This window comes from Labrus mixtus, chromosome 14, assembly GCF_963584025.1.
Source record: "Labrus mixtus chromosome 14, fLabMix1.1, whole genome shotgun sequence".
NCBI classification, from domain to species: Eukaryota; Metazoa; Chordata; class Actinopteri; order Labriformes; family Labridae; genus Labrus; species Labrus mixtus.
The window spans coordinates 16,797,491-16,820,213 of NC_083625.1; the positions used below are offsets into that span (position 1 = coordinate 16,797,491).

Sequence of the window (22,723 nt, forward strand, 5' to 3'; positions counted from 1 at the left end):
GCCAAGGCTATTAATAGACCCTAAAAATAACATTTTCTGTGTAGCAGCTTTCATACATGGTAGTGAATTAGCTTTAAATGTTACTGATACGCATTTAAGACAGTACAAACAACTATAATTTGAGACATGCAAAGCAAGATGGTACAGCCAGTTAGTTTAGGACTATATAGCCTCATGAACTTTATTTTACTAAAAGTTAACAAGATTAAGGGTTTGAAAAGAGGCGGATTTTAAAACAATTGTGTACATTTTGTCAGTTTAACATTGACTTGTTGACTACATGTTTACCAATGTTTGTCTTAATATTTACAGTCTATGGTCTCTGCCTTGATTGGTTGAGCACAATGTCCGCGAGAGTCTCGGAAGCTACTGTTACCTTGGAAACTAAGCTAAACAACTGCTGCGCTCTTTGTTTATCTTGACAATTTCCTCCCTCCTACTGTTTTAGGATTTTTGAGTAAAGGGTTAACATTAAGCATTACATTTCATAATGGGTATTGACTACTACGAGTCACTGGAAATTAACAGAAATGCAACGGACGCATTTATCAAAAAGGCGTAAGTTTTTGTTGAACTAGCCCAAAAAATTGACGTGGAAACCTCATGTCATCCATAACTGTTAGATGTTGCTGCTTGTCCTCACAGTTCTCTACTTGTATCCTTTCTAGTTATCGACGTCTTGCATTGAAGTTTCATCCGGACAACAGAGAGACTGGAAGCTCCGAGAGATTCTGTCAGCTGGGTGAAGCCTACGACGTGCTGAGCGACCGTCAGTAGAAACCTTGTTTATCTATGACTAGTGCAACCTTTGAGCAAGGCTGAACATTTCAAAGTTATCCAGCTTATTTATATATGGATTATCCAGTTTATTTAGGCTATACAAATTTGAACTGTGCATGTGTGTTTTCTATGGAAAGTTTAATGTCATAATCTGACTGAATTTAAAACAATATCTACTTTTGACTGAAATTGACTGTAATCACTGCATATAGACTGGACTAGAGTGTAATACAATCTCTATTTTCTTCGTAACAGCTCGAAAAAAGGCAACCTATGACAAGTTTGGTGAGGAGGGTCTCAAAGGTGGGATCCCACCTGAGTTTGGCAGCAGTGGGGCCTGGTCATCTAAATACGCTTACCATGGGAACCCAGATAAAACATTCAAACAATTCTTTGGAGGCAACAACCCATTTTCAGGTAAAAATGAAAGACCACAAGTTGTGCATGTACGGATTTACAATATTACATTGACTTAACATGTGTTTCTGCTAGACTTCTCTACAAACGATGCACCACTTCAGTTTGGTGGACTGCAACAAGTTGTGGTAAAGACACAAGACTCTCACATAGAGAGAGACCTTCATCTTTCCCTGGATGATCTCTTTCATGGATGCACTAAAAAGATTAAGATATCTCGTAGGGTAAGTGCCAGGCCTACTGTAACCATGTTTTTTTAATCGTATAGTGTTGGAGTCATTACACCTTTCAGACTTACCGATCAATAACAACATGGTCCACAAAAGAAACAGCTGAATGTAAAATCTTGATTCATGCCTTCCTCTAATCAGGTCATGAATGAGGACGGATGCACATCCAGTATCAAAGACAAGATCCTGACTATAGATGTGGAGCCCGGATGGAAAGAAGGCACAAGAGTAGTGTTTCAAAAAGAGGGAGATCAGGTAAGAGAACTGATAACATGCGATTGGTAACGGCTGCCCATGTTTGATTCATTTTCTGTTGTTGTCTAGAAATGGTAAAATGTGTTATTTAGGTTAAAAACATGGTATCCTGTTTTTTGATGTCCTTGCCTTTGCACAGTTTCTTGCAAGATTGTGATTTATGGCCTACGTTTGGGTTCATGGCATTGCTCAGGCATCGGTTTTAGAAAGGCTTGGGATGATATCAGATGAATCATGATATAATTTATCTAACACTGAATAGAATTTTGTGTCTCTAACTTTTTTAGTCATTGTGCACTTTACTCCATTTGATTCTCAATTAAACAATTTTATGATGTTTTCTACACGTTATATTGTGGTTATGTTTGATTAATAATGCTTCGAAGTACAGTACATTGAATAAACATGGGCACTAGCTCAAGCTGCCCCCACTTTCACCAGTAGGTGGCCTCAGCAGATCTCTTTACTTGCTCTTACACATGCTAAGATGAATAAACCCCTAATAAAGACAGAGTACTGGGTCCCTCTTACCTCTTTTGCCTGCTTGGTATCATTAATCAATGTTTCAGACAAAGAGCCTCCATTATCTTATCATATTTTATCTGTAGGGGCCGGACAGTATCTCTGCTGATATTGTGTTCATTGTGAGACAGAAGAGACATCCTCTGTTTGTTAGAAAACCAAAATGACGCTCCACCATCTTATCATATTTTATCTGTAGGGGCCGAAAAGTATCCCTGCTGACATTGTGTTCATTGTGAGACAGAAGAGTCATCCTCTGTTTGTTAGAAAACAAAATGACCTGATCTTCAAAAGCCAGATCTCTCTAGAAATGGTGAGTCGTTTTAATGTGATCTGAAATAAAAATTGGTTTTATAAACTACAAAAGTTTTTTTCGTGATAATAGCCCCCCTCACCTTTCCTACAGGCCCTGACTGGGTTCTCTGTGGATGTGGAGACACTAGATGGCAGGCTACTCACTCTTCCCATCAATGACATTGTTCAGTAAGTGCTTTTCCAATACTAGGGAATTTGGATTACTTAATGTATAACACTATAACATATTTTCAAATTCCTGTAAATATGAGTCGATAATATTCTTGACTATTATTATTCAATATTAGTCTGGAATACTTAACTCTGTGTTAAGCGAGTTAAACATTAAGATCAGTCAAGAGAGAGACACAAATATAAAAATCATTATTTATACAAAAGTACAAAGAAGCAGAGATATGTGTTAAGTCTTTTTTTGTCATGGGCATCATTTCTCTTTCTCTGATTGGCTTTGTTTTTACAAATCAGCCCTGGGTACAAAAAGGTGGTGACTGGAGAGGGTATGCCGCTGTCCCAGGATCCTTCTCAGAGAGGAAACCTCATCATCACATTTGATGTCCAGTTTCCAGAAAAGCTCTCCGCTGAGAGGAGGCAACTGGTCAAGCAAGCTCTCACTTTTAAATATTGATCACTCTCTAAAACTTTTGTTTGTATCACATGACACATAAGCACCACTGTTGCACCACCAGCCTTTCATCTGTTCAATAACGGTTACAGCGTGGTTGTACAGTTGTGACTTGCTGCCATCATGGCCCGTTTCAGCTGCTCGTATGTTACGAACATCACCACGTTCCAGGAGCCTAGGCGTAAGAAAGAAGGCACAAACCTGAGGGGGGGAAAAACAAAATGATTGAATAAATCTGTTCAGCTCAGTAAATTTAGTTTACATGCATTTTCTTTCAAACCCCTCCTAAACACTTTATTTATGTACTCATTACTCTGTTCAGTATTGTCCATGCAATCAGTGCTTACCCCTTATAAAAAGCAAGTGGTCCCTCCTTTCTCATCATGGCAGAAGCACAGCTGAGGACACTGCTGTACTGGCCGAGAGCAGCATTCATGTATCTCGTCTTGACCACATCAACAGGAGAGGCAATCACTGTTGTGCATAACCCTGCACCGAAGGCTGATAAGAAGTGGCAGGGCAGATTATCTGTAGAGGAAAGAATAGGAAATGATTACTCCACACAGAAAAGATGAAAGGATACAGAATGAGTACAGTTCATGCTAAACTGCAGCCATTGTTCACCTGTGAGGGGAGTAGACTTAATCAGCGTATCCTTAATGAAATCATACGTCACCAGCTCGGTGCAGTTAACAATTGCATTTCTTGCAATGTTTGGAGCTGTTCCTGCAGGTGAAAGTTTAATATTAGTGCAAAGAAAGAATTATGATACAAAATTAAAGGAAATGCTTGAATGCCAAAGAAACTCTCTGAAGTGAAAGCTACCTTTCCACAGACCACGAACACCTTCCTCCTTTGCTATAGTCTTGTAAGCATTGATAGTGCTACAGTAGCGCCTGGCATGCCCAGGAGACCTGGCCTGAGCCTGGAAGCGAACTTTCACCACATCTGTAGGCTGAGCCAAAGCAACAGCCATCGTGCCAGTGGTACATCCTGCAAGCAGCCGGCTGCCGATACCAACGTCTAAATCAGAAAGGATGGGGAGGTTAAGCCTGATAGATGCAGAACTCCCTTAATCTATTATATTCAGCAGTACTCACGATCAGAGCCTCTAGTGTAGAACTGTTTTACAGAGTCGTAGAGACCAATGCGGATGGAGGCAAAGCTCATCTGTCTCTGCAGCCCTGCTACCAGTCCACTGTAAAGACTCCTGGGCCCCTCTGTGCGCACCATGGTGGTGATGGTGCCAAACACTCCACGATACTTCACTGCAGACTGCTTTCCTTCAGCAGCCGAAGATCTGGACTCTCCTTGGATCTATTCAGAATAAAAAGTCATGATAGGTTTGAGTAACACCTCATTGGAAGCGTCGCTATTAGCCTAAACTTTTGTTTTTGCTTGTTTTTTTTTCAGATGGGGGACTTAATTTTACTTCTATTTTTGCGATGGAAGAGCTCGTTTACCTGTAGCCGCACTTTGGCTGTGTCAAGTGGAAAAGTGAACAGGTCAGCAATGCAAGCTGCAGTTCCTGCTCCTACAAACTTCACAGCTGCTGATGGAGGCACATCTGCAGGTCCAAATCCAACCATTTTTCAATATGATTTAGAAGTGGCTTATTAATGTGGACAGGGAAAGGAACTCCTCCAAAATCTGCAAGAAGATAGACCCCAAAAACAATCCATCATGGTACCTGGCATTGTCAAGCCTTATTCAACAATATCCAAATAATAATGAGCCATCCCAAAGCAGAGATTTGACCAATTCTATATGAAAGAAATAATGCTGCACATTGTGTACATAAAAAAGAAAAAACTGAGCTCACAGTTTAAAAACCACAAATTTATTATTTTGCTCAATTTAAACCCATTTTGTCATGTCTGAATTTGGGGTATAACCTTACCTTTATTGGAGCAGATTAGGACAAAAACATTAGAGATCAGGATTCTCTAAAGGTGTCCCTCTGGCTGAATTTGGTCCCAGTTATAAATTGTTTTCCTTGTTTTTCCATAGAAGGTTTTTCAGAAGCGATGAACCTTAAAATCATACTACAAATCCTGAAATACAAAAATAATGTTTAAAAAAAAAAAACAATAGTAACAGTAGTATAAATATTCCAGCAAAAAATAAACACCCACCTTTTGATTTTGTGGAAGTTCAAATGTCGGGGTAATATGCCTCTTAGGTTGACAATATCCAAACGATTCAGTGAATGGAAAGCATGCAGTGGTCTGGAGCAGAGTGGCTCCTCTTAAAGTACAGCCGTTGTTACATCATGGCATGTTTTGCTGCTGGGGCCCCACCCCCACTGCATCTATATAGGATGCCTGCTGGTCCAATGGGAAGACTATAAACCTGTCTGTGTGACAAACAGCCTGTCTATGATTCAAACCGTGGTGGTTGCATTTCTCTGATTAGTGTTACATTTTTGAAAATTAATTTCTCTCTATCCTTTGACTTTCTTTTCATCAGTCTATTTAAAATAAGAAATTCATCCCACACAAGTTTCTAAACTGAAATGTTTGATTAGAAAGACGGTGTAGAATAAGAGTGGATTAGTGGAAATAAATTGTTGCAGTGCTGAAGTTAATAAACTCATTTGCTGAATCAAATTTAGCTGCTTGATCCGTGTAGTTCTGTACAGCTTCACGGTACAGGGAGCACCCACTTGAGGAGTAAATGCTGAGTCATGCTGAAAACACAAGAACAAACCGTACATTACCCACCAAATTAGATCCGCATGTTCAGACCCTTTAATGTCTCACCACAGCGTGTCGTTGAAATTGTTCCATGACTCCTTCCTGCAATGACTGATAGTTCAGTGTGAAAAATCAGATCATTTGAGATATATGGATGGCAATGTTATAAATGAAGACTTTAGTACATGTTGTTCTACACGTGACTTTATGAGGCCTTGAGTCCGAATTCACACACTCATTCCCTGCTCCCTTCTCACTATACTGGGAGTTATATGTAGGGGACTATATAGTGCACTCATTCGGTATAATAGAAAAAAAAATGTGGACAGTACTCACTCACTCGTCAGCCGCAGACAGTAACGTCATTATTGTCTCACAACTAAAACGTGCAGCTTAACGTAATAATAAGAGTAATATTAAATAACAACATGAATTTCAGTGATAACTGAAAGTTTAGTAATCATATTTTTACAAAACAGTTAGGAATACTAAATAAATATATAATATTAAATGATCTGTACATGATTTAACATATTTTCACTTCACCTTTATTTGTTCTGACAGACTCTGATCTCATGCCTGTTATCATCATTAGGACAAACTAATGTTTAAAATCCTGTACTCTTTATAAAAACAGCTTCTAGATTTCAGCCTCCTAATGTGACATTTTTGTGTTCATGCTGGTTGTCTCTCTCCTCTGACTTAGAGCAGTCGATTCAAATGCAACTTTCTGCCCGCAAAAATCTTTGAACTGCAATGCATGATTCAAAGATTGCTTGGATAATGACGCTACTTTTCACAATGCATTGTGTGATACAATGAATGGACTATTTAGGGAATGACTCCTTTTGCAATGAAAATTTCCCCTTGTGGGACTCAAATGGCTCAATAGTGCCATTTTGAAATTTTCTAAAAGAGCTCCCCATAGACGTTACTTTGACCTAGATGTATGAAACTAACTTTGCATATCAAGCATGACAAGACCTACAAAAAACCCCCTTGAAGCCAAAACCCAACAGGAAGTTGAATTTCAAATAATGCCTAATTTTGACGTTCGTCATATTTGAATGAACTTGTCCTAGGGGTTTCATCTGATCAACAACTTCTTGGGTCAACGTGTTGTAGACACTTTGGGGATTAAAGTTATCAAAAGATTTAGTGGTCTTCAAAGGGTGTGTCCGTGGTGGGAAGTCCATGTGTTTTTTGGCAATGGACAAAAAGATAAATGATTATACCTCTGATATGCAGTGGTCAATTATCAGATCTCACATGTCAACATATCACACACCAGGCCAGCACATTCATAATTGTAATTTTTCTATTAGTGACAGCTCCACCTATTGACAAAGGGAAGGTACTGCTTTGAAGAATCCCTACTGATTCCTACAAGTTTTCCCATATCCTCCTCAAAATTGATTTGAACTAAGACCTTCACCATCTGAGCTTGTAAAGCTCAAAGGTCTGCTTCAAATGCTGTGACCATGGTGACATTGTTTGCCAAGAAACAGGAAGTTGTTTTTTTCAGGGGGCTTGACATACTAGTACATTCACAAAAAATAAGTGACCTGTGACAAAGTTGAATGTTTGATATGGGTTTTGTCAGTGTGTGTAGCTAAATGGCTCGATAGCATCCCCTTCGAATTTTCGAAAAGGGCTCCCCATAGAGGTTACTTTGACCTACATATTGGTTGGTAGAGTCGTCGTCTCTCAACCGGTAGGTCGAGGGTTCAATCCCCAGCTCCTGCAGCAACATGTCCATTGTGTCCTTGGGGAAGACACTTAACCCCAAATTGTTTCCACTGCTTCATGAGCGGCGTAAGAATGCGTATGGATGGGATTAGTTGCTTCAGATGGTCTCACTACATAGCCTACATAGACATCACTACAACCTCTGCCATCAGTGTGTGAATGAGTGTGGATGGGTTGGTGTGACATGTGGTGTAAAAAGCACTTTGAGTAGTCTAGTCAGAAGACTATAAAAGTGCTATACAAGCTCAAGTCCATTTGCCATATATGAATTTATATTTGATTGTGTATTATTTTTATAAATTTTTGTCTTTATTTCATTCAGTTCCTTCTCAAGCAAACAGTTTCAAACATTGACTGGACCAGGAAGGTAGGCAACAGATACAACATTTTCATGCACACCTTTCTGTAGTAGCACCTGCAGTATTATATGTGGAGTATCAGTGCCTGTTAGTTGTATAGTTGGATTCAGTTTTTATGATGTCCTCTATTCAATCCTTGTTGTGGAATGCCTATTGTCCGATCAGATAACTTGCTACCAATGCTTTTATAGTGAAAATCAGCACAACTGTTTTATTAGTCATATGCATAAGGCAATACATTAACCAGTTTCCTTTTCTCCTGAAAACTTTGACATCCCAGCCGGTTTACGGTGGCTTTGCAGTAATATGTAATCCTGAGGCAACATCTTGATCAATCTAGACATAATGACATTTTTCCTTACCCGACCTGTGACATTAATCGTTTGTATCAACCTGAGGTGTGTGCTACAAAGTTAAAAGTTCAAGTTATGTTATAAGCAACAATGGAATTTCTCTTTTCCAATCAACTACTTGATATGTTCTAACTATTGTATATAGAAGGTCAGTATTTGACAGAAAACAACAGTACATCATTTATACATTTTGGAAATATTTATTACTGTACACAACATAAATTATTTATGATTTATTGACCTGCAATAAATCATGCTATTTACAATAAGCAGCGCATAAATTAACCTATAAAATCCAACAGTAAAGCATTTCACATGAGTCACAATAAAGGAAGCAACAGAAGGAACATAGAAATCATCACAGTTTAGGTCTTTGTTGCCAGATCTCAATCTGACTATTGCTTTTCCCCTAACACAACATTATTCAAATAGTCTCACAGTTCCTCCTTGTAAACATGAAATCGATCATCAAAGCTACTGACCAAGGTTTTAGTGAGTGTGTTAATTAGAGATTAAAACAAATCTTATGGAATAACCATACGCATCAGTCTTTTACCCCTGAACCAAGAATACGTATTACAATACTTACTGACTTGAGTACTTAAATCACTTAAGGTACTACAACAATGCCCTCAGAGTCTATTTTGATTCAGTGTTCATTCAGGACGTCGACAATTTGTGGCTTCCTCCCAAAACCTGCAGGTCTCCCAAACTGCGAGTCACTAATGGTCACAACTGCGATAGCTGTTTCTGTGCAGTAGTGTCTGATGTCACAGTCATTGGTCAAAATGGTGACTCCCAGTACATTTGTGCTCTGGTCATCCCTCTTTTAATTTGTTCATAGGTCACAAACATCACAATGTTCCAGGAGCCTAGTCGTAGGAAAGACGGCATGAACCTTTAGGAAACAAACAAAAGAAAAATGAGAGAGTGTCTCAAAAAGGTTGTTTTTTGTTGTTTGGTTCGCTTGTAACGTAAATGTGAATTTACCCTTTATAGAAGGCAGAAGGTCCTTCTTTTCCCAGCATGGCGAGAGCACAGTTGATAGCACTGCTGTACTGACCAGCCCCTGAATTCATGAACCGCGTTTTAACCACATCCACAGGAGAAGCAATGACTGTTGTGCAGAAGCCAGCGCTGAAGGCAGCAGTGAAGTGACATGGCAGGTTGTCTGTAGAAGAGCTGAGTAATAAGTGTCTGAAAACCTTTATCTGCATATTGTACAACAATGTGTTAGCTTTACCACCTCACCTGTCATTAGGTCATACTTGAGGATGAGTTCCTTGATCATGTCATAGGTCACCAGCTCTGTACAGTTTACAATGGCATTACGGGTGATGTTTGGCATACAACCTAGAAGACAGAGGAGGTTTGTCTTCAAAAAACAGTGAAGGGACATTCCAAGATAAATTCTTATAGATACAGCTTAGTTTTTATACTACAGTACAAATTGCAAGCACCTTTCCAAAGCCCACGTACTCCCTCATCCCGAGCAATGGTCTTGTAGGCCTCCAAGGTGCTGTTGTATCTCCTTTCACCATCTGCCAGTCGTACCTGAGCTTGGAAACGCACCTTAACAACGTCTGTCGGTTGTGCAAAAGCCACTGCCATTGCTCCTGTGGTGCAGCCTGCCATGAGACGAGTAACAATCCCAGCACCTGTGCAGCATGTGTCCATTAGTGTCAGTGGATTCAAGAGAAACAACCGTGTTTGTGTAATATGATGACACTCAGGTTATGTAACTCACTCTCAGAGCCTCGTGTGTAGAACTGCTTCATGGAGTCGTAAAGGCCTATTCTGACAGAGGCGAAGCTCATCTGTCTCTGGAGTCCGGCCACCAGTCCATTGTAGAGACTCCTGGGCCCCTCTGTACGCACCATGGTGGTAATGGTGCCAAACACTCCTCGATACTTCACAGCATTGGACCCTTCTACTGCGTGACACTCCCCCTGGATCTAAACAAGAGGGTTAACGTTCAAGAATTGTTAGCAGCAGCTTGAGAAAAGTTCTGACTAGACTTAATCTCAAGTTTATACATTTGAAGTTCTGACAAACATTGTGTCTCACCTGTAGTCTGACTTTGGCAGTGTCCAGTGGAAAGGTGATCAGGTCAGCTATGCAGCCTGCAGTTCCTGCTCCGAAGAATTTGACTGCTCCAGAGGGCACCATGTCTTTGGGCTTCACGCCAACCATTTCTATGTCTGGGCTGATTACATAAATGGAAATATCTGCACTTAATGTCATTTACTCAGGGCATCTGTGTAGATCAAGATACTGAAAATACTCATAGATCAAACCAGGCCATCAATGCAAACACACAGTATATAATGCTCTTTTTAATTAGTAATACTGAGTGTGCAAATGTTTGAGGTACTCATGCTAAACTTTGTGCATACCTGTTAGTAAGGGTAACAAAAATCTTCAAGTTTCTTCCAGAAGTACACTTGTCCCTGGAAGTGGTTTTGTTTTGAAAATGCTTTGGGCCATAAACTCCAAAGTGAGCCAAGCAAGCATACCACCACTCACTGAAACAAAAAGCATTCATTTATTTTTCATTTTTAGAATAATTCATATTTTAGGTGTCATGCATTTCACTAATAAAACGGTCATTTTGATAACTCGGTGATACATTAAACGTGGGTTTAGTTGTACAAAACACAATTGAGCAAAGCATTTAAAACGGTTAACATTTCAAATGTGTCTTTTTTTTTTATCTAATCATCTAACACTTAAATATTAAGTGGCAAAGATTGAGCTTGATACCACAGATGCTTTTTGAAAAAAAGAAAATTGTCCTCATGTGAAAAGTTACCTAAAAGTCTTCCAGGAAAGTTATAATCCAGCACAGTGGGAACACACTGTCCTTTAGGAAAATTAGTCCCTTTAGTGTCCTCCTCTCAAACTGTTTGCTTTCTGTTCACTGCTGAAGAGGCCTCTGAATTTATAGGCACTTTTTGCACATGTGCACACCTGTCATGTGCACCTCGGGTGTTTACCAGAGACTGAGAGACACAGCCGGATATTTGAGCTCTTGTTGATCTGCTCCTTAGAGAGTCATTATGTCAGGGACTCATACTGTATGTACTCTATAAACTTGTACAAATACTTTTAGTTTCGTTTGTTGATTTATTTATGTAGTCATTAACTAATTTTATGTTTACTTGTAGGGAGAAGTATGCAGGTACAAATCAATTCCACACACCCCAACATTTATACTCTGAGCTCATTTGCAATTTCTGTCTCTTTATTGGCTTTTAAAATGAAGAAAACTCAATAAGAAATATACAAGAGACATCAGCCAAAACAACACAACATTATTAAGAACACAAAAATCAACAACTTGTAGGGTGACCTTGAGTGTCCTGAGAGGCACCCTTAAATAAAATGTATTATTATTATTATTATTATTATTATTATTATTATTATTAATATACAAGCCCTAACCCTAACCCTAACCCATACAATCAAAACCTAAACTGAACAAACACTATTTTAGCATTAAAATGAGGATTTCATAACATTTCAACTTTGTGGGGCAGCTTGTGATACTCACTGACATCAAGGAACATGCCTCATGTTTCTATTGGTTGGTATAATCGGCCAATCAGATAGGGTGGCCTGTCTGGAGTCCCAACATTTTTTTAGGGGGCATTTAGCTGGCTGACAAGAGGTCTGCGATAGATAACATTTTACACATCTCCTTCACAGTGTTTGTGCTCCAAAACTCACACCTAGTTCAGGAGTTTAAGAAATTCCGTCGTCCTTCCTCCCTGCAAGTCATAAAATGACAACATGTTCCAGGCAAAGGAAACGCCATGCTTCTCAGCCAATAATGAACGAGGGTGGGTGGGTTGCACAAAGCATCTGTTAGCCATTAGCATCTGTCCATTCAAACCAGCAGCACCCAAATAAAGCTCTGCTTTCTGAACAGGTTAGAGTGTTAGAAAGTGGAGACACTTATGCATTGCAGTGTTAGGAGTCCTGTGTGTGCATGCCAACATATCTGACACTTTCCATAGAAGCTTCAGGTCAAGCTTAAATCAAGTCATGTGGTTGACTGAGCAGAAATGTCCTCTTCATATTTGTACTGTTTCACCTGTCCGAACATGTGTGAGTATGTTGTAATATCCCTGAAACTGTACGGCTAACTTCTTACATTGTATCATGCACATTAGTGTGTGCTGCTGCTTTATTTGTTTTTCTTAATAATGTTAGTAATTGTGCTTTTTTATGTTTGAACATCATTTGGCAAACTGTTTCATAATTCAGTAGACACAAATCTAACAGTCCCTGAAGTTTTTTTTTTCCAACAAGGCTTGAGAAATGTCCTTTCCCTGTAAATGCCCTGCACCTCTAACACCTTTTCCACTCTTTATTGTATTTTATTGAACTAGTTATTAAAGTGGCCTTAACTAACATTTATACTGATCAAGATCCTCATGTAGGCTGCTGGTTGTGATTATGGTACATCCTGCATGAGGAGATCTTTACGTAATTAGTAAATGGTAAATGGACTTGAGCTTATATAGCGCTTTTCTAGTCTTCCGACTACTCAAAGCGCTTTTACACCACATGTCACACCCACCCATTCATACCCTTTCACACACTGATGGTAGTGATCGCTATGTAGTATCATCCATCAGAAGTAACTAATCCCATTCATACACTGCCACCGAAGCAGAGGGAGCAATTCAGGGTTAGGTGTCTTGCCCAAGGACACATCGGACATGTTGCCCAGCTGGGGATCGAACCTTTGACCTTCCGGTTGAGAGGCAACGACTCTACCAACTGAGCCACAGCTGCAATTAGTGTGACTCTATATGTTGTGTTTTATATTTACTCTCAGTTTATCACTTTGGTATTCTTTTTGATTATTAAGCATTATGGTTAAAATATCAGTAATAGTAACACACATATAGATTTAATAACCAAAGTCCAAAGTGGATTTTCTCTTCATTGTACTTGTTTCATCTTCATCAGATTTGCAAGTAAAATATTGGAAAAGTTTCAAAAATAATGAGCCACCTTTCACCAGCTGCTTTCTTGACCTGGAGCTAAAAACAGGTTCCTGGGAACACGGTGTGAATAACCTTTAGACACACTAGCAGACCAGTAAACAAGTTGCTGGTCCGGATTCAACCAGCCTGCAGTGACCTCACAGACAGCCCCCTGAAGATGAATCTGAGCCGTCACCACTCCGCTGTCCGGCTATCGGAATACCATGAAGGTTGAGTCAGTGCTGTGAAGCAGCATATCTCCATTACACAATAAATACAGAACATTACACTAAAAATAAAGTCAGGCCCTGCGTCACTTAAAGGTTAGTGGAGCATTAGTGGAGCACCAATGACCCAACATGTCTCTTAAATCACATAACCATTTGTACATGAACATCCTAACTATTCTAAAACTATTCTTATTAGGTAAGAAATAATGAAGACTAATTCTTTTGGTATTCACTATGACATACAATATTTCATAGCTCACACAAACTGATATTTCACACAGAGAACTTGTGTCCCTGCATACCAGAAAGGAATCAGCTGTTAATTGTTGTACTTATTTTTGGCCATCATTGCTAGTCTCAAAGTTTTTATTTTCAGCTTTCATCAGACAAAGCAGACAAGGGATCGGCTTGCAGTCAATATCTGTGTCTGTGGAGATAAAGCTTTGGTTGGCCGGGAGCATAAATAGTCCTTCCACTTTACTGCTTCTCCTAGAAACAAAGTTAAACACATCAAAACTAATGAATGGAATGCCCAAATATGTAGAAAAAACAAGAAAAAAAAGTAAACTTTGGCATGAAGATACAAATAATTAAAAAGACATGCAACCCCAATCAAACATGAAAAAAACACGTTTTGTTCTTGGTGCGAGCCAAATCAACAGATAGTCTGACAGTTACCAACCAAGCTTATTTGAGTTTTTGAAATTCTCCTGTTAGTCACTAAATCTTTCCACAATTAGGTTTTTGGTATCTTGATAGAATGTTTTACTTATTTAACGCAAGATTCAAGGCTCAAATGGTTCACATAAAATATACGGGCAGGATGGATTTTCTGCAGCAGCTGCCATGGTGATTGCCAGCTGCTCCTATCATTGTGTAAGAGCTGTTTGTTTTAAATTATTAATAATTCCCTGATCAGTGAAGGCATCATTGTTCAGATTGGTAATGTTGAATTGTACTTAACAAACTAAATGAATTCCCAATCAACTCTTCCTGTCCTCTGTTGTGCCTCAAATTAACAAGTCTGCAACTGTAGACAGTCAGCTGTCACAACATGAATCCTTATGTAACAGAGATGTCTTTCATTGAATAGAAGTGACACAGACTGGACTGAAAGTTCTAGTGATAACATCTGAAAACCAAGTCTGTGACCACCTTTAACCTCTATTATTGTCTTGTGTCACTGCCTTTGTATTTGTCTTTGTATTTTATTTGTAATTTGTCTTTCTCTGTTACCTGCCTAGGGACAACAGATGGAAACTAGCACTTCTGCTATAATCTGGCATTTTTACAGCTGTAATTGTTACAGCTGTTCATTAATATGCACTGTCCCTAACAAATAAATAAAATAAAAATCTACACATAACCACTTTTTTTGCTCATTGTACCAATTAATTGTATAACTCTTATTGGTTTCTCAAGAGGTCACAACAGTAAACAAAGTACTTTCTTTGTTTTTTTTGTTGTTGATGATACAATGGCCTCAGGAGGTTCTCTCATTTTTTCAGCAGATGCCAAGATATTCTCACTTTTTGCCCTTTAATGAGATTGTGAAGACCACACTTCTTTGATGCATCTCAACAGTGTCTGCCATTAGATGATTCTTTCAGCCTGTTCAACACTGACTTACAATCTCTACACTCCTCCTGTTTGCAACGCTAGACCCTCTGATACATTTTCAAAGCAGAGAGGGCCACCATGGTAAGTCAAATTTCCTGACTTTATTATAGAGGTGGAGTGTAAATTTAATGAGTAACGCTTTTAATGCTGCCATCTTGTGTTCAGAAATATAACAAAGCCCTAGAATAAAGCGCTGCTCTTTAACTGTTTTGGTGCATTTGAAAACTTATTTTATATCTTTATTTTAGGGTACAAAATTATACCTTTAGGCTTGAAATCTGTTTCGATAGGACTTTTAATTTTTTAAACTTTCTCAGTTCTCAAAATTACTTACTGTTCTTATGTAATTCAGAAACAAATAAAAGTTCAAAATCATTTAACATCATTTCTAAATGACCTGTCCGCATGGGGTCGAAATAGTAATTAAACTGTCATAAGTAAAAAATATATTTTGCTTACATAAAAGTATAGTCTTATTTTTGGTCAGTGATTTAGTTAGCCTCTTTTCTTGGAAATAGTGATGATATTTATTATCCTAGAAAGACTAAAACTAAAATGTTGTTAACCAAAGCATTATTGTATAGCCTTTGGGTGGCAGTTTAAGTGTCCCTGAGCCTCAAAAGGTCAGAATCAAGCTATAAAGGAAATCAAAGAAGAGGCCGAGCCCTATGTGCAGATTTTCACAGATGGATCCTAAAATCCTGATGATGGGATGAAGTTGTACATTTTATGTCCCAGAACTGAAAGTGAAGATAACCAGGAGAGCAACAGACCACACATGCAGTTCAAATGCTGGCAGTAGCCTTACATGATAGAGGAAACCCATGTAGATATTATTATGTTCAGACTCAAGTGCAGAATGATTAGTATTCATCATCAAACCGTAGACAAGATATTCTATATGACATTTGGATTACTTTTGTACAGAAGCATCAGATTAGAAATAGATGTTAAGTTTGTGTACCACATCATGTAGACGTTCAAGGGAATGAGACAGTAGATCACCTCGCTAAAAATGGGTTTAAAGCAAATCCAAATTCCAATACGGAAGGCAGAAACATAATAATGTATATGTTAATCAAGAAGCAGTGGGAGGTTTTCTGGGACACAGATACTAAGGGAAGACATATAAGATTCAGCAGAAAGTCGGAGAGAGGGAAGATCACAGGAGAAAAACAGAACGGACAGCAGGATAAGACTATGACATACCTATTACATTAAACTCATCTCAAAATCTCATCTGGAATCATCCAAGTCCAACATCTAACGGAAACTTGCAACTTCCGCAATCAAATGGAAACTGGGGAGATGTCTGCTCCAATTACACAAATGAAAAATATAAAGGACTTACAAATAGTTCTTGGGTAATTAAAATATATCTTCACCTTTCTACATAGCCTAATTTTGGACTGACAACAAGAGTAGGTTATAAACAATGAAGGAACAGTAAAGGTATATGGAACAATCTCAACAGAGAAACTAAAGAATCAAAATCAAACATGATATTTAAAAGAAAAATGAAAGCCAGTTTGTTGAATATGTGGAAATATGTCAGTGAGATACTGTAATAACAATTTATTGTGATATACTTTGTGCATAATGAATTGGTAAGGTGGACTTACAAGGGGGGCTGCCAGTGGCTGTGTTTGCCTGCAGCCAATTTAATTTAATTTAAATTGTTTTTGAATTAAGTGTTCTGTTTTGTTTTAATTAATGTTTTGTAAAAGAGGGGCAGATATTATAAGATTAATCTTCTTTCTGCTCCTTTTCATTCAAAATTTGAGATTTTATGTTTGTTTGTTTTTCTTAACTTTATTGTTTTGTTTTTTTAATGAAATAAAATTGACAAATAAAATAAAAAATAAAATAAATACAACAGTAGGTGGCGATAATGCTCCGCCTGGTAGCGGTCACCACTTAAAGAAGGAGAAGAAGAGTCGCCTTTAGCTTGACAGACGGACGTAGTCGGCTAGTGCTACATAATTTACCAATGCCTGGCTAGCGTCGCTTCAGGTGTCAAAGAAAATCTTATGTGGCGAAGTAGAGGGAAGGTGTCAATAAACCGATCCTGACAGACACTGGTCCAGCTTTCGTCAAGATGGAGAAGCAGCTTCATTTAAACCTGTTAGCTTCCAGACCTCCTCTGGCTGGAGGCTTGCAGTCCAGCTCCAAAATAAAAATGGGGTGAGAAAGAAAGCCAACATTTTTAAAAGCTAGACATTAACTCTGCTGGCTGACTAAAACGTCATTTCACAAAATGTACAGCGGCAACATTTTCTGTGTAATCCATTTGACTTGTTTTGTTGTTATAGCAGCTTATTGGAGACTGAACAGCTGGACCGATCGCGTTAGCTTGTTATGCTAGCTGTTCCCACCACTGTTCAGAATAACATTTGGCCATAACATTAAATACTTTGCATAAAACGAAAGTTACCAAGTAGTTCTGGAACATAACCTCATTTATTCGCAGTGTTCATTGTTACTATATTGATGCCAAAACCATTCATAATGTCTGATATCCATCCTAGTACGATGAAGTCTCCAATAATAGTATTTTCTCTTGTAGGTGACAAATAAATGATGCGACTTGACAGTGTTGCGTATTTGAGGTTTTGTTCAATTTAATCCAAGCTCTCTGAATCGTGAACAAAGTCTTTAGTCTCATGATGTCTGCACATAGAGATTTTAAACGTCTCAGGTTGTCTATGATGCCAAGCTTTAATGTTTTGTGAGGGACAGCGGCAGAAGTGGCATTTTGGTCTTTTTGAATAATACTTCATTAAATTTCACTCTTGATTTCTTGCAACATACTTTAACCTTTCTTATTCAAGTCTATTCTATCGTTTCACTCTTACACATACGTAAAGTTTTTCTTCTCAGTGTTGCAGTTTTGACCATGTGAAATGTTGAGAATGCAAGATTTTCCTCTTCAGATGAAAACACTGAATTGCTTGTCTTGCCGATGTGTTTCTATAATCCTGTTGTGATTTGAGATTTGGTTTAATTTGTCTTTTTGTATCGTTTACAGACCTGGACGTAAAAGAGATTTCTCCCCCCTACCCTGGAGTCACTACTTTGAAACCATGGAGGACGTTGAGGTGGAAAATGAAACTGGCAAAGATATATCCTTTACAGTAGCTTCTGTATGTCAAGAGAAATGTCTAGCCTGAGTTGTTCAAACTTTGGTGTGTTTGCATCAAAGTTATATCAGATTAAACTATTTGTTTGTACCAGTCTCAATGTATAGAACCATTAAAGAGAGTCCGTTTAAAACAGTCTTGTTTGTTCTGATTTGTGCAGCAGCCTCACGTTTCACTCATACAGCTTCAGCATGTGTTTCTTTGACTCCGCTGAACCTTTTCAGAATTTACTGCAGTGGCGCTCATGGTCCTGTGCTGCTCCTGCTCCATGGAGGAGGCCACTCTGCACTCTCCTGGGCAGTGTTCACTGTAAGTATCATAACTATAACAGACTCTCTATCTGACCTCCTAAGTCTGATCAAGTGTATGTTTAGAATATGCCACAACCGTGTGGGGAAATCACAACGCTGCAATGAATATTGGGGTATTTGCTGTACTAGGTTGGATTGAAATTGTTTCTTAATGTGTCTTTACAGGCCGTCATTTGCAGCAGGATCAACTGCAGGGTGGTGGCTATGGACCTCCGTGCTCATGGTAAGTACAGCTAGTTCTACAACACAACACTTTTTAATAAGACAATGTATTTATATTGACATCTAGATGGAAATGTATCAATTTGTTTAGGTAGTATTTTCAATTCCTTTACAATAATCCTTTAAAAAAAAAGATATTTAGCTGTTTATTTAAAATCTTCCAATCTCTGCATCCTAGTTGCATTCTTAAATATTGCAATGCATCCTCGACATTCATCTCATTTGCTAAGAAGAGTCTGCATAAATATTGCAGTGTGAGCTAAGTGAGAATGCTGCACCAAAGTAGCTCTTTTAACTTTGGGATTAGAACTAGACTCTGCCACATTGTGTGATCAGGGGAAAACTCAAACTGCAGGCCATTCTTTGCAGATACATGAGCTGTAATGGAACTGATGTTGAAACTTTCTACTCTCTCATCACCTGCAGGCGACAGCAAAGTGAAAAATCCTGACGATCTCTCTGCAGACACGATGGCCAAGTAAGTGACTGTATGCAGTGCAGCACATATACAGTAGATGCTTGATTATCTGAGAACCAAATGTGCTTTTTTTCTTAACATCTTTTGGGGGAAAGTGAATCCCTGTATTCACCAAAATATCAACATGTACCGCATATGAATGAAAGTATTGCAATGTTAACAGTGGCGTCTTTGCCTCTTTTTTAATAAAGGGATATCGGCAAAGTGGTGGAGATGCTCTATGGCGAGAACCCGCCTCCGATCATGATTATTGGACACAGCATGGGTGGAGCCATTGCAGTTCACACAGCTGCTGCTAATCATATACCGTCCCTGCTGGGCCTCTGTGTCATTGACGTTGTAGAAGGTTGGTACATAAGTTGTCATGAATACAAGCAACATGGATATGTGTTTTCTGTTTTTGTTGTATAGTGCTTATTTGCATTAATCTCATAAATATGCATGATAAAACTGTATTAGTGATGAGCCGAGTGTAGTTCCTCTGGGTTCATTACTAACAAATCATTTTGGTAACTCAGGTACAGCGATGGATGCTTTGAACAGTATGCAGAATTTCCTCAGAAGTCGGCCAAAGACTTTCAAATCTCTGGAGAACGCCATCGAGTGGAGGTAAACATAATCTACTAGGTGATACTGTTATATCTCGGAAGTAAGCGATACGGACTAAACGAAGACAAAATTTTAACATTTAGAATTTTGTCTAACTGATTAGCTGACTGTTATAATTCAGTGCCTTAACTTTTCTTTTTCATTACTTTCAGTGTGAAGAGCGGACAGATCCGAAACACAGAGTCAGCACGGGTGTCCATGGGAGGCCAGGTGAAAAAGTATGTGAGCTCTGTTTCTCACCTGCACGTCATGTCCTGCATGGTTTTTGTTGGTTATGTGTTTTGCATCGTGTGCTGACTTACTGTAATCTGACATTGACAGATGCGAGGAATCCACCAGCTGTCCAGGTGTGTCTAATAGCATAGGTGAAGGTATTATAGAGGAGGAAGAGGAAGAAGAAGTAGAAGAAGAATCAAACAAGAAAAGGATGAAAGAGGATGACCAAGAGGTTATATCTTTTTTGTTTTTCTGATGTAACACTTACCGTACAGTATGTATGCATACTTGTGTCTTTGTGTTTGTGAGAGGTTATCAAGTAAGTTTGATTTTCTTTCAGGTAAAAAAGGAAAGCATTTTCACCTGGAGAGTGGAGCTTTCAAAGACGGAAAAATACTGGGACGGCTGGTTCAGAGGCCTGTCTGCGCTCTTTCTCACCTGCCCTGCACCAAAACTGCTTCTGCTTGCAGGTGAGATCTCCCACAGTGAATGTACATTATTATTCAGCACTCTATACACGTGAAAAGCATCTGGATGGGCTGTATAAAGGAATTTCAAATAATCTACCAGCTTGATAGAATAAATATGAATTACTCCGGTTTTATTTCAATCTATTTTACTAACTTCACAATTTCACACCGAAACTCATCCATTGTACAGGAGTGGACAGACTTGACAAAGACCTTACTATTGGACAAATGCAAGGTAAGGAGCACAAATGACAGTTTTAAACATGGTTGAAAAATCTACACTGCCTTTGGTTCTTGTCCCAGTGGGAAACTCTGGATATTGTTAACTCCACTGTTTGTTCACAGGGAAGTTTCAAATGCAAGTCCTCCCTCAGTGTGGTCACGCTGTCCATGAAGACGCACCTGAAAAAGTAAGGGTTGAGATAAGACTCTGAGCTGTTTGTACTCACCTATGACATTTTACAAATTACTGTATGACGCTTGCTGATATTTCAACCCTTATGCAAGAAAATCTTTAACTCACCAATAAAATAATAACATAGGAGATATTGTCTGTAACCCCATATTATGATGTAGTTTGCACGGCTGGTTTTGTGATTTTGTATAGCTTGTTCAGTTTGGTTAAGATCCAGTTTATTGCTTTTCTTCTAAGTTGTTTTTTGGTCATCTGTTGCCAGGTAGCAGATGCTCTAGCAACATTTATGGTTCGGCACAAATTTACTGAGTTTAAAGAAGGATACCTGTGGTAAGTAGACGTCCTCAATAGAATTTGTACATAACACAAGATTGTTTTAGATTTTCAAGTAATCAGTTAATTATTATGTGCAGTAGTGTTGATAATTACTTGGGGGGGTACAAACACATGAAATTGTCCAAGCATTGTTTAACATGTTCTCTAATAAAGAAATGGAGTAACTCTGATTAACATATTTTTGTTTTAAAGCTAGGGCAATCATTTCAAAATCAGAGCGGGAGCTGCACCACTTCCTGTTTTCATGTTATAATTGTGCAATAATCTTTCCACAGCTAATGTCCAGTTCTAAGAATATATGTAACCAGCAGCCATAGAAGAGATGAAGAAATGTTTCAAGAGTCATCCTCATCCTCATCCACTTTAGCATCAAGTTTAGAGAAAAATATTATTATTACTATTATTATTATTATTATTATTATTATTATAATTATTAAGTTGCTTTTGTGTTGTAGATACTATGCCTTACAGCTTTGCCTTATTTTTTTATTTTGAATTAATGGTTTTTGATTGTAAAATTGCTTTACAATACATTTCTTAAGTTTCTAAAAATATTTTGCTCCCCTTGTTTGATTTTCTTTTCTTTTGATTGATAGCATCATAGATAATGTGTTTGTAATGTTTGAATTCAAACAATAATTAAAGATGGATGCTGTAAAAATGCCCTCCGTGCTTGTACATTTATGTGTATTAAAAATACATCATGACCATTTTAAATGTGGACCTTTATTAAAGATTCAATTATGCACACAGAAAAATGGAAATGGCATGACATTTTTGGGGGTTAAAATCAATTTCACTACTAATCTACTAAAATCACTAAACTGTGTGCACGTGACTTGGCATTGGTTCTTTTTATTCTGCATCATTAAAAAAAGACACAGCCAAACGATTGAGGAAGAAATTATATATATATATTTTTAAACTATACAGATGTTGAAGTTACACTTATTTTAATTATATGCCACTTAAACAGTGATTGGACAACTCTACTCGTATTACCTGGATTTGACTGTTTTGCTTTAATGAATGTATAAATAAATCATATAATCAACTCAATCACATTCGATTATAATTGTATTACTTGTGTTGCCATATTGTGCTTTTGAGTTCTCTCTTCAAAGCATCAACAAGGAATACATAAACCTTGTTCCTCCATTTAGCAAAAAGGAAATAAGTATGATACAGCAGAAACAAATGAAAAAAATAGAAAAGTTTTCTAAACTTTTAAAGATCTGCAACATGTTCCCCCTGATTTACACCATGGAACAAAACTGAGGATTTAATTGTCCCTCTGTGGACCAACACACTGGGTAATATATTACATCAATGTGCAACATAAACATGTGAATAATTAATGTGTTAATACTGACGTTCTCCA

At 38.2% G+C, this 22,723-nt stretch overlaps 5 protein-coding genes and 1 long non-coding RNA gene across 7 annotated transcripts in view; 4 read left to right on the top strand and 2 right to left on the bottom strand.

The window, feature by feature from the left end:
• ccdc61 (coiled-coil domain containing 61) overlaps nucleotides 1-22,723 on the top strand; it is a 111,954-nt gene that overhangs the window by 19,185 nt on the left and 70,046 nt on the right. The gene's annotated exons all lie outside the window — the stretch shown is intronic.
• dnajb13 (DnaJ heat shock protein family (Hsp40) member B13) lies at nucleotides 455-3,393 on the top strand. Its single transcript, XM_061055511.1, has 7 exons — nucleotides 455-558; nucleotides 669-769; nucleotides 1,036-1,197; nucleotides 1,273-1,421; nucleotides 1,569-1,682; nucleotides 2,404-2,517; nucleotides 2,611-3,393. Exons 1-7 carry the CDS (start codon nucleotides 491-493, stop codon nucleotides 2,689-2,691), a joined length of 789 nt encoding a protein of 262 aa, XP_060911494.1. The 5' UTR covers nucleotides 455-490; the 3' UTR covers nucleotides 2,692-3,393.
• Nucleotides 3,201-5,410, bottom strand: ucp2 (uncoupling protein 2). The gene is made up of 8 exons (XM_061055509.1): nucleotides 5,277-5,410; nucleotides 5,042-5,195; nucleotides 4,605-4,791; nucleotides 4,242-4,458; nucleotides 3,967-4,164; nucleotides 3,766-3,867; nucleotides 3,489-3,669; nucleotides 3,201-3,342 (listed from the first exon to the last, which is right to left on the bottom strand). Exons 3-8 carry the CDS (start codon nucleotides 4,728-4,730, stop codon nucleotides 3,228-3,230), a joined length of 939 nt encoding a protein of 312 aa, XP_060911492.1. The 5' UTR covers nucleotides 4,731-4,791; nucleotides 5,042-5,195; nucleotides 5,277-5,410; the 3' UTR covers nucleotides 3,201-3,227.
• On the bottom strand, nucleotides 8,478-11,252 carry LOC132988245 (dicarboxylate carrier SLC25A8-like). The gene is made up of 8 exons (XM_061055517.1): nucleotides 11,111-11,252; nucleotides 10,695-10,823; nucleotides 10,366-10,504; nucleotides 10,046-10,253; nucleotides 9,759-9,956; nucleotides 9,550-9,651; nucleotides 9,289-9,469; nucleotides 8,478-9,196 (listed from the first exon to the last, which is right to left on the bottom strand). The coding sequence occupies exons 3-8, from the start codon at nucleotides 10,489-10,491 to the stop codon at nucleotides 9,082-9,084; spliced, it is 930 nt and encodes a 309-aa protein (XP_060911500.1). The 5' UTR covers nucleotides 10,492-10,504; nucleotides 10,695-10,823; nucleotides 11,111-11,252; the 3' UTR covers nucleotides 8,478-9,081.
• On the top strand, nucleotides 11,380-16,700 carry LOC132988246 (uncharacterized). Its single transcript, XR_009675795.1, has 3 exons — nucleotides 11,380-12,408; nucleotides 13,363-13,618; nucleotides 15,034-16,700. It is a non-coding gene; the product is annotated as an uncharacterized LOC132988246 (long non-coding RNA).
• ppme1 (protein phosphatase methylesterase 1) lies at nucleotides 17,060-22,059 on the top strand. The gene is made up of 14 exons (XM_061055516.1): nucleotides 17,060-17,329; nucleotides 18,174-18,267; nucleotides 18,502-18,594; nucleotides 18,762-18,819; nucleotides 19,245-19,296; nucleotides 19,488-19,642; nucleotides 19,815-19,905; nucleotides 20,058-20,123; nucleotides 20,227-20,353; nucleotides 20,462-20,591; nucleotides 20,782-20,826; nucleotides 20,937-21,001; nucleotides 21,269-21,336; nucleotides 21,618-22,059. The coding sequence occupies exons 1-14, from the start codon at nucleotides 17,244-17,246 to the stop codon at nucleotides 21,619-21,621; spliced, it is 1,134 nt and encodes a 377-aa protein (XP_060911499.1). The 5' UTR covers nucleotides 17,060-17,243; the 3' UTR covers nucleotides 21,622-22,059.

Coding starts and splice junctions, on each gene's coding strand:
- ppme1 (XM_061055516.1), top strand. CDS start 17,244: ATGGAGAAGCAGCTTCATTTAAACCTGTTAGCTTCCAGACCTCCTCTG. Junction 19,643..19,814: donor TGTCATTGACGTTGTAGAAG/GTTGGTACATAA, acceptor TTGGTAACTCAG/GTACAGCGATGGATGCTTTG. Junction 20,592..20,781: donor AAAACTGCTTCTGCTTGCAG/GTGAGATCTCCC, acceptor TCCATTGTACAG/GAGTGGACAGACTTGACAAA.
- dnajb13 (XM_061055511.1), top strand. CDS start 491: ATGGGTATTGACTACTACGAGTCACTGGAAATTAACAGAAATGCAACG. Junction 770..1,035: donor CTACGACGTGCTGAGCGACC/GTCAGTAGAAAC, acceptor TCTTCGTAACAG/CTCGAAAAAAGGCAACCTAT. Junction 1,198..1,272: donor AGGCAACAACCCATTTTCAG/GTAAAAATGAAA, acceptor TGTTTCTGCTAG/ACTTCTCTACAAACGATGCA.
- ucp2 (XM_061055509.1), bottom strand. CDS start 4,730: ATGGTTGGATTTGGACCTGCAGATGTGCCTCCATCAGCAGCTGTGAAG. Junction 4,459..4,604: donor CAGCCAAAGTGCGGCTACAG/GTAAACGAGCTC, acceptor TATTCTGAATAG/ATCCAAGGAGAGTCCAGATC. Junction 3,868..3,966: donor TGTTCGTGGTCTGTGGAAAG/GTAGCTTTCACT, acceptor TTTCACCTGCAG/GAACAGCTCCAAACATTGCA.
- LOC132988245 (XM_061055517.1), bottom strand. CDS start 10,491: ATGGTTGGCGTGAAGCCCAAAGACATGGTGCCCTCTGGAGCAGTCAAA. Junction 10,254..10,365: donor CTGCCAAAGTCAGACTACAG/GTGAGACACAAT, acceptor CCTCTTGTTTAG/ATCCAGGGGGAGTGTCACGC. Junction 9,197..9,288: donor CCTTCTGCCTTCTATAAAGG/GTAAATTCACAT, acceptor TGTTTCCTAAAG/GTTCATGCCGTCTTTCCTAC.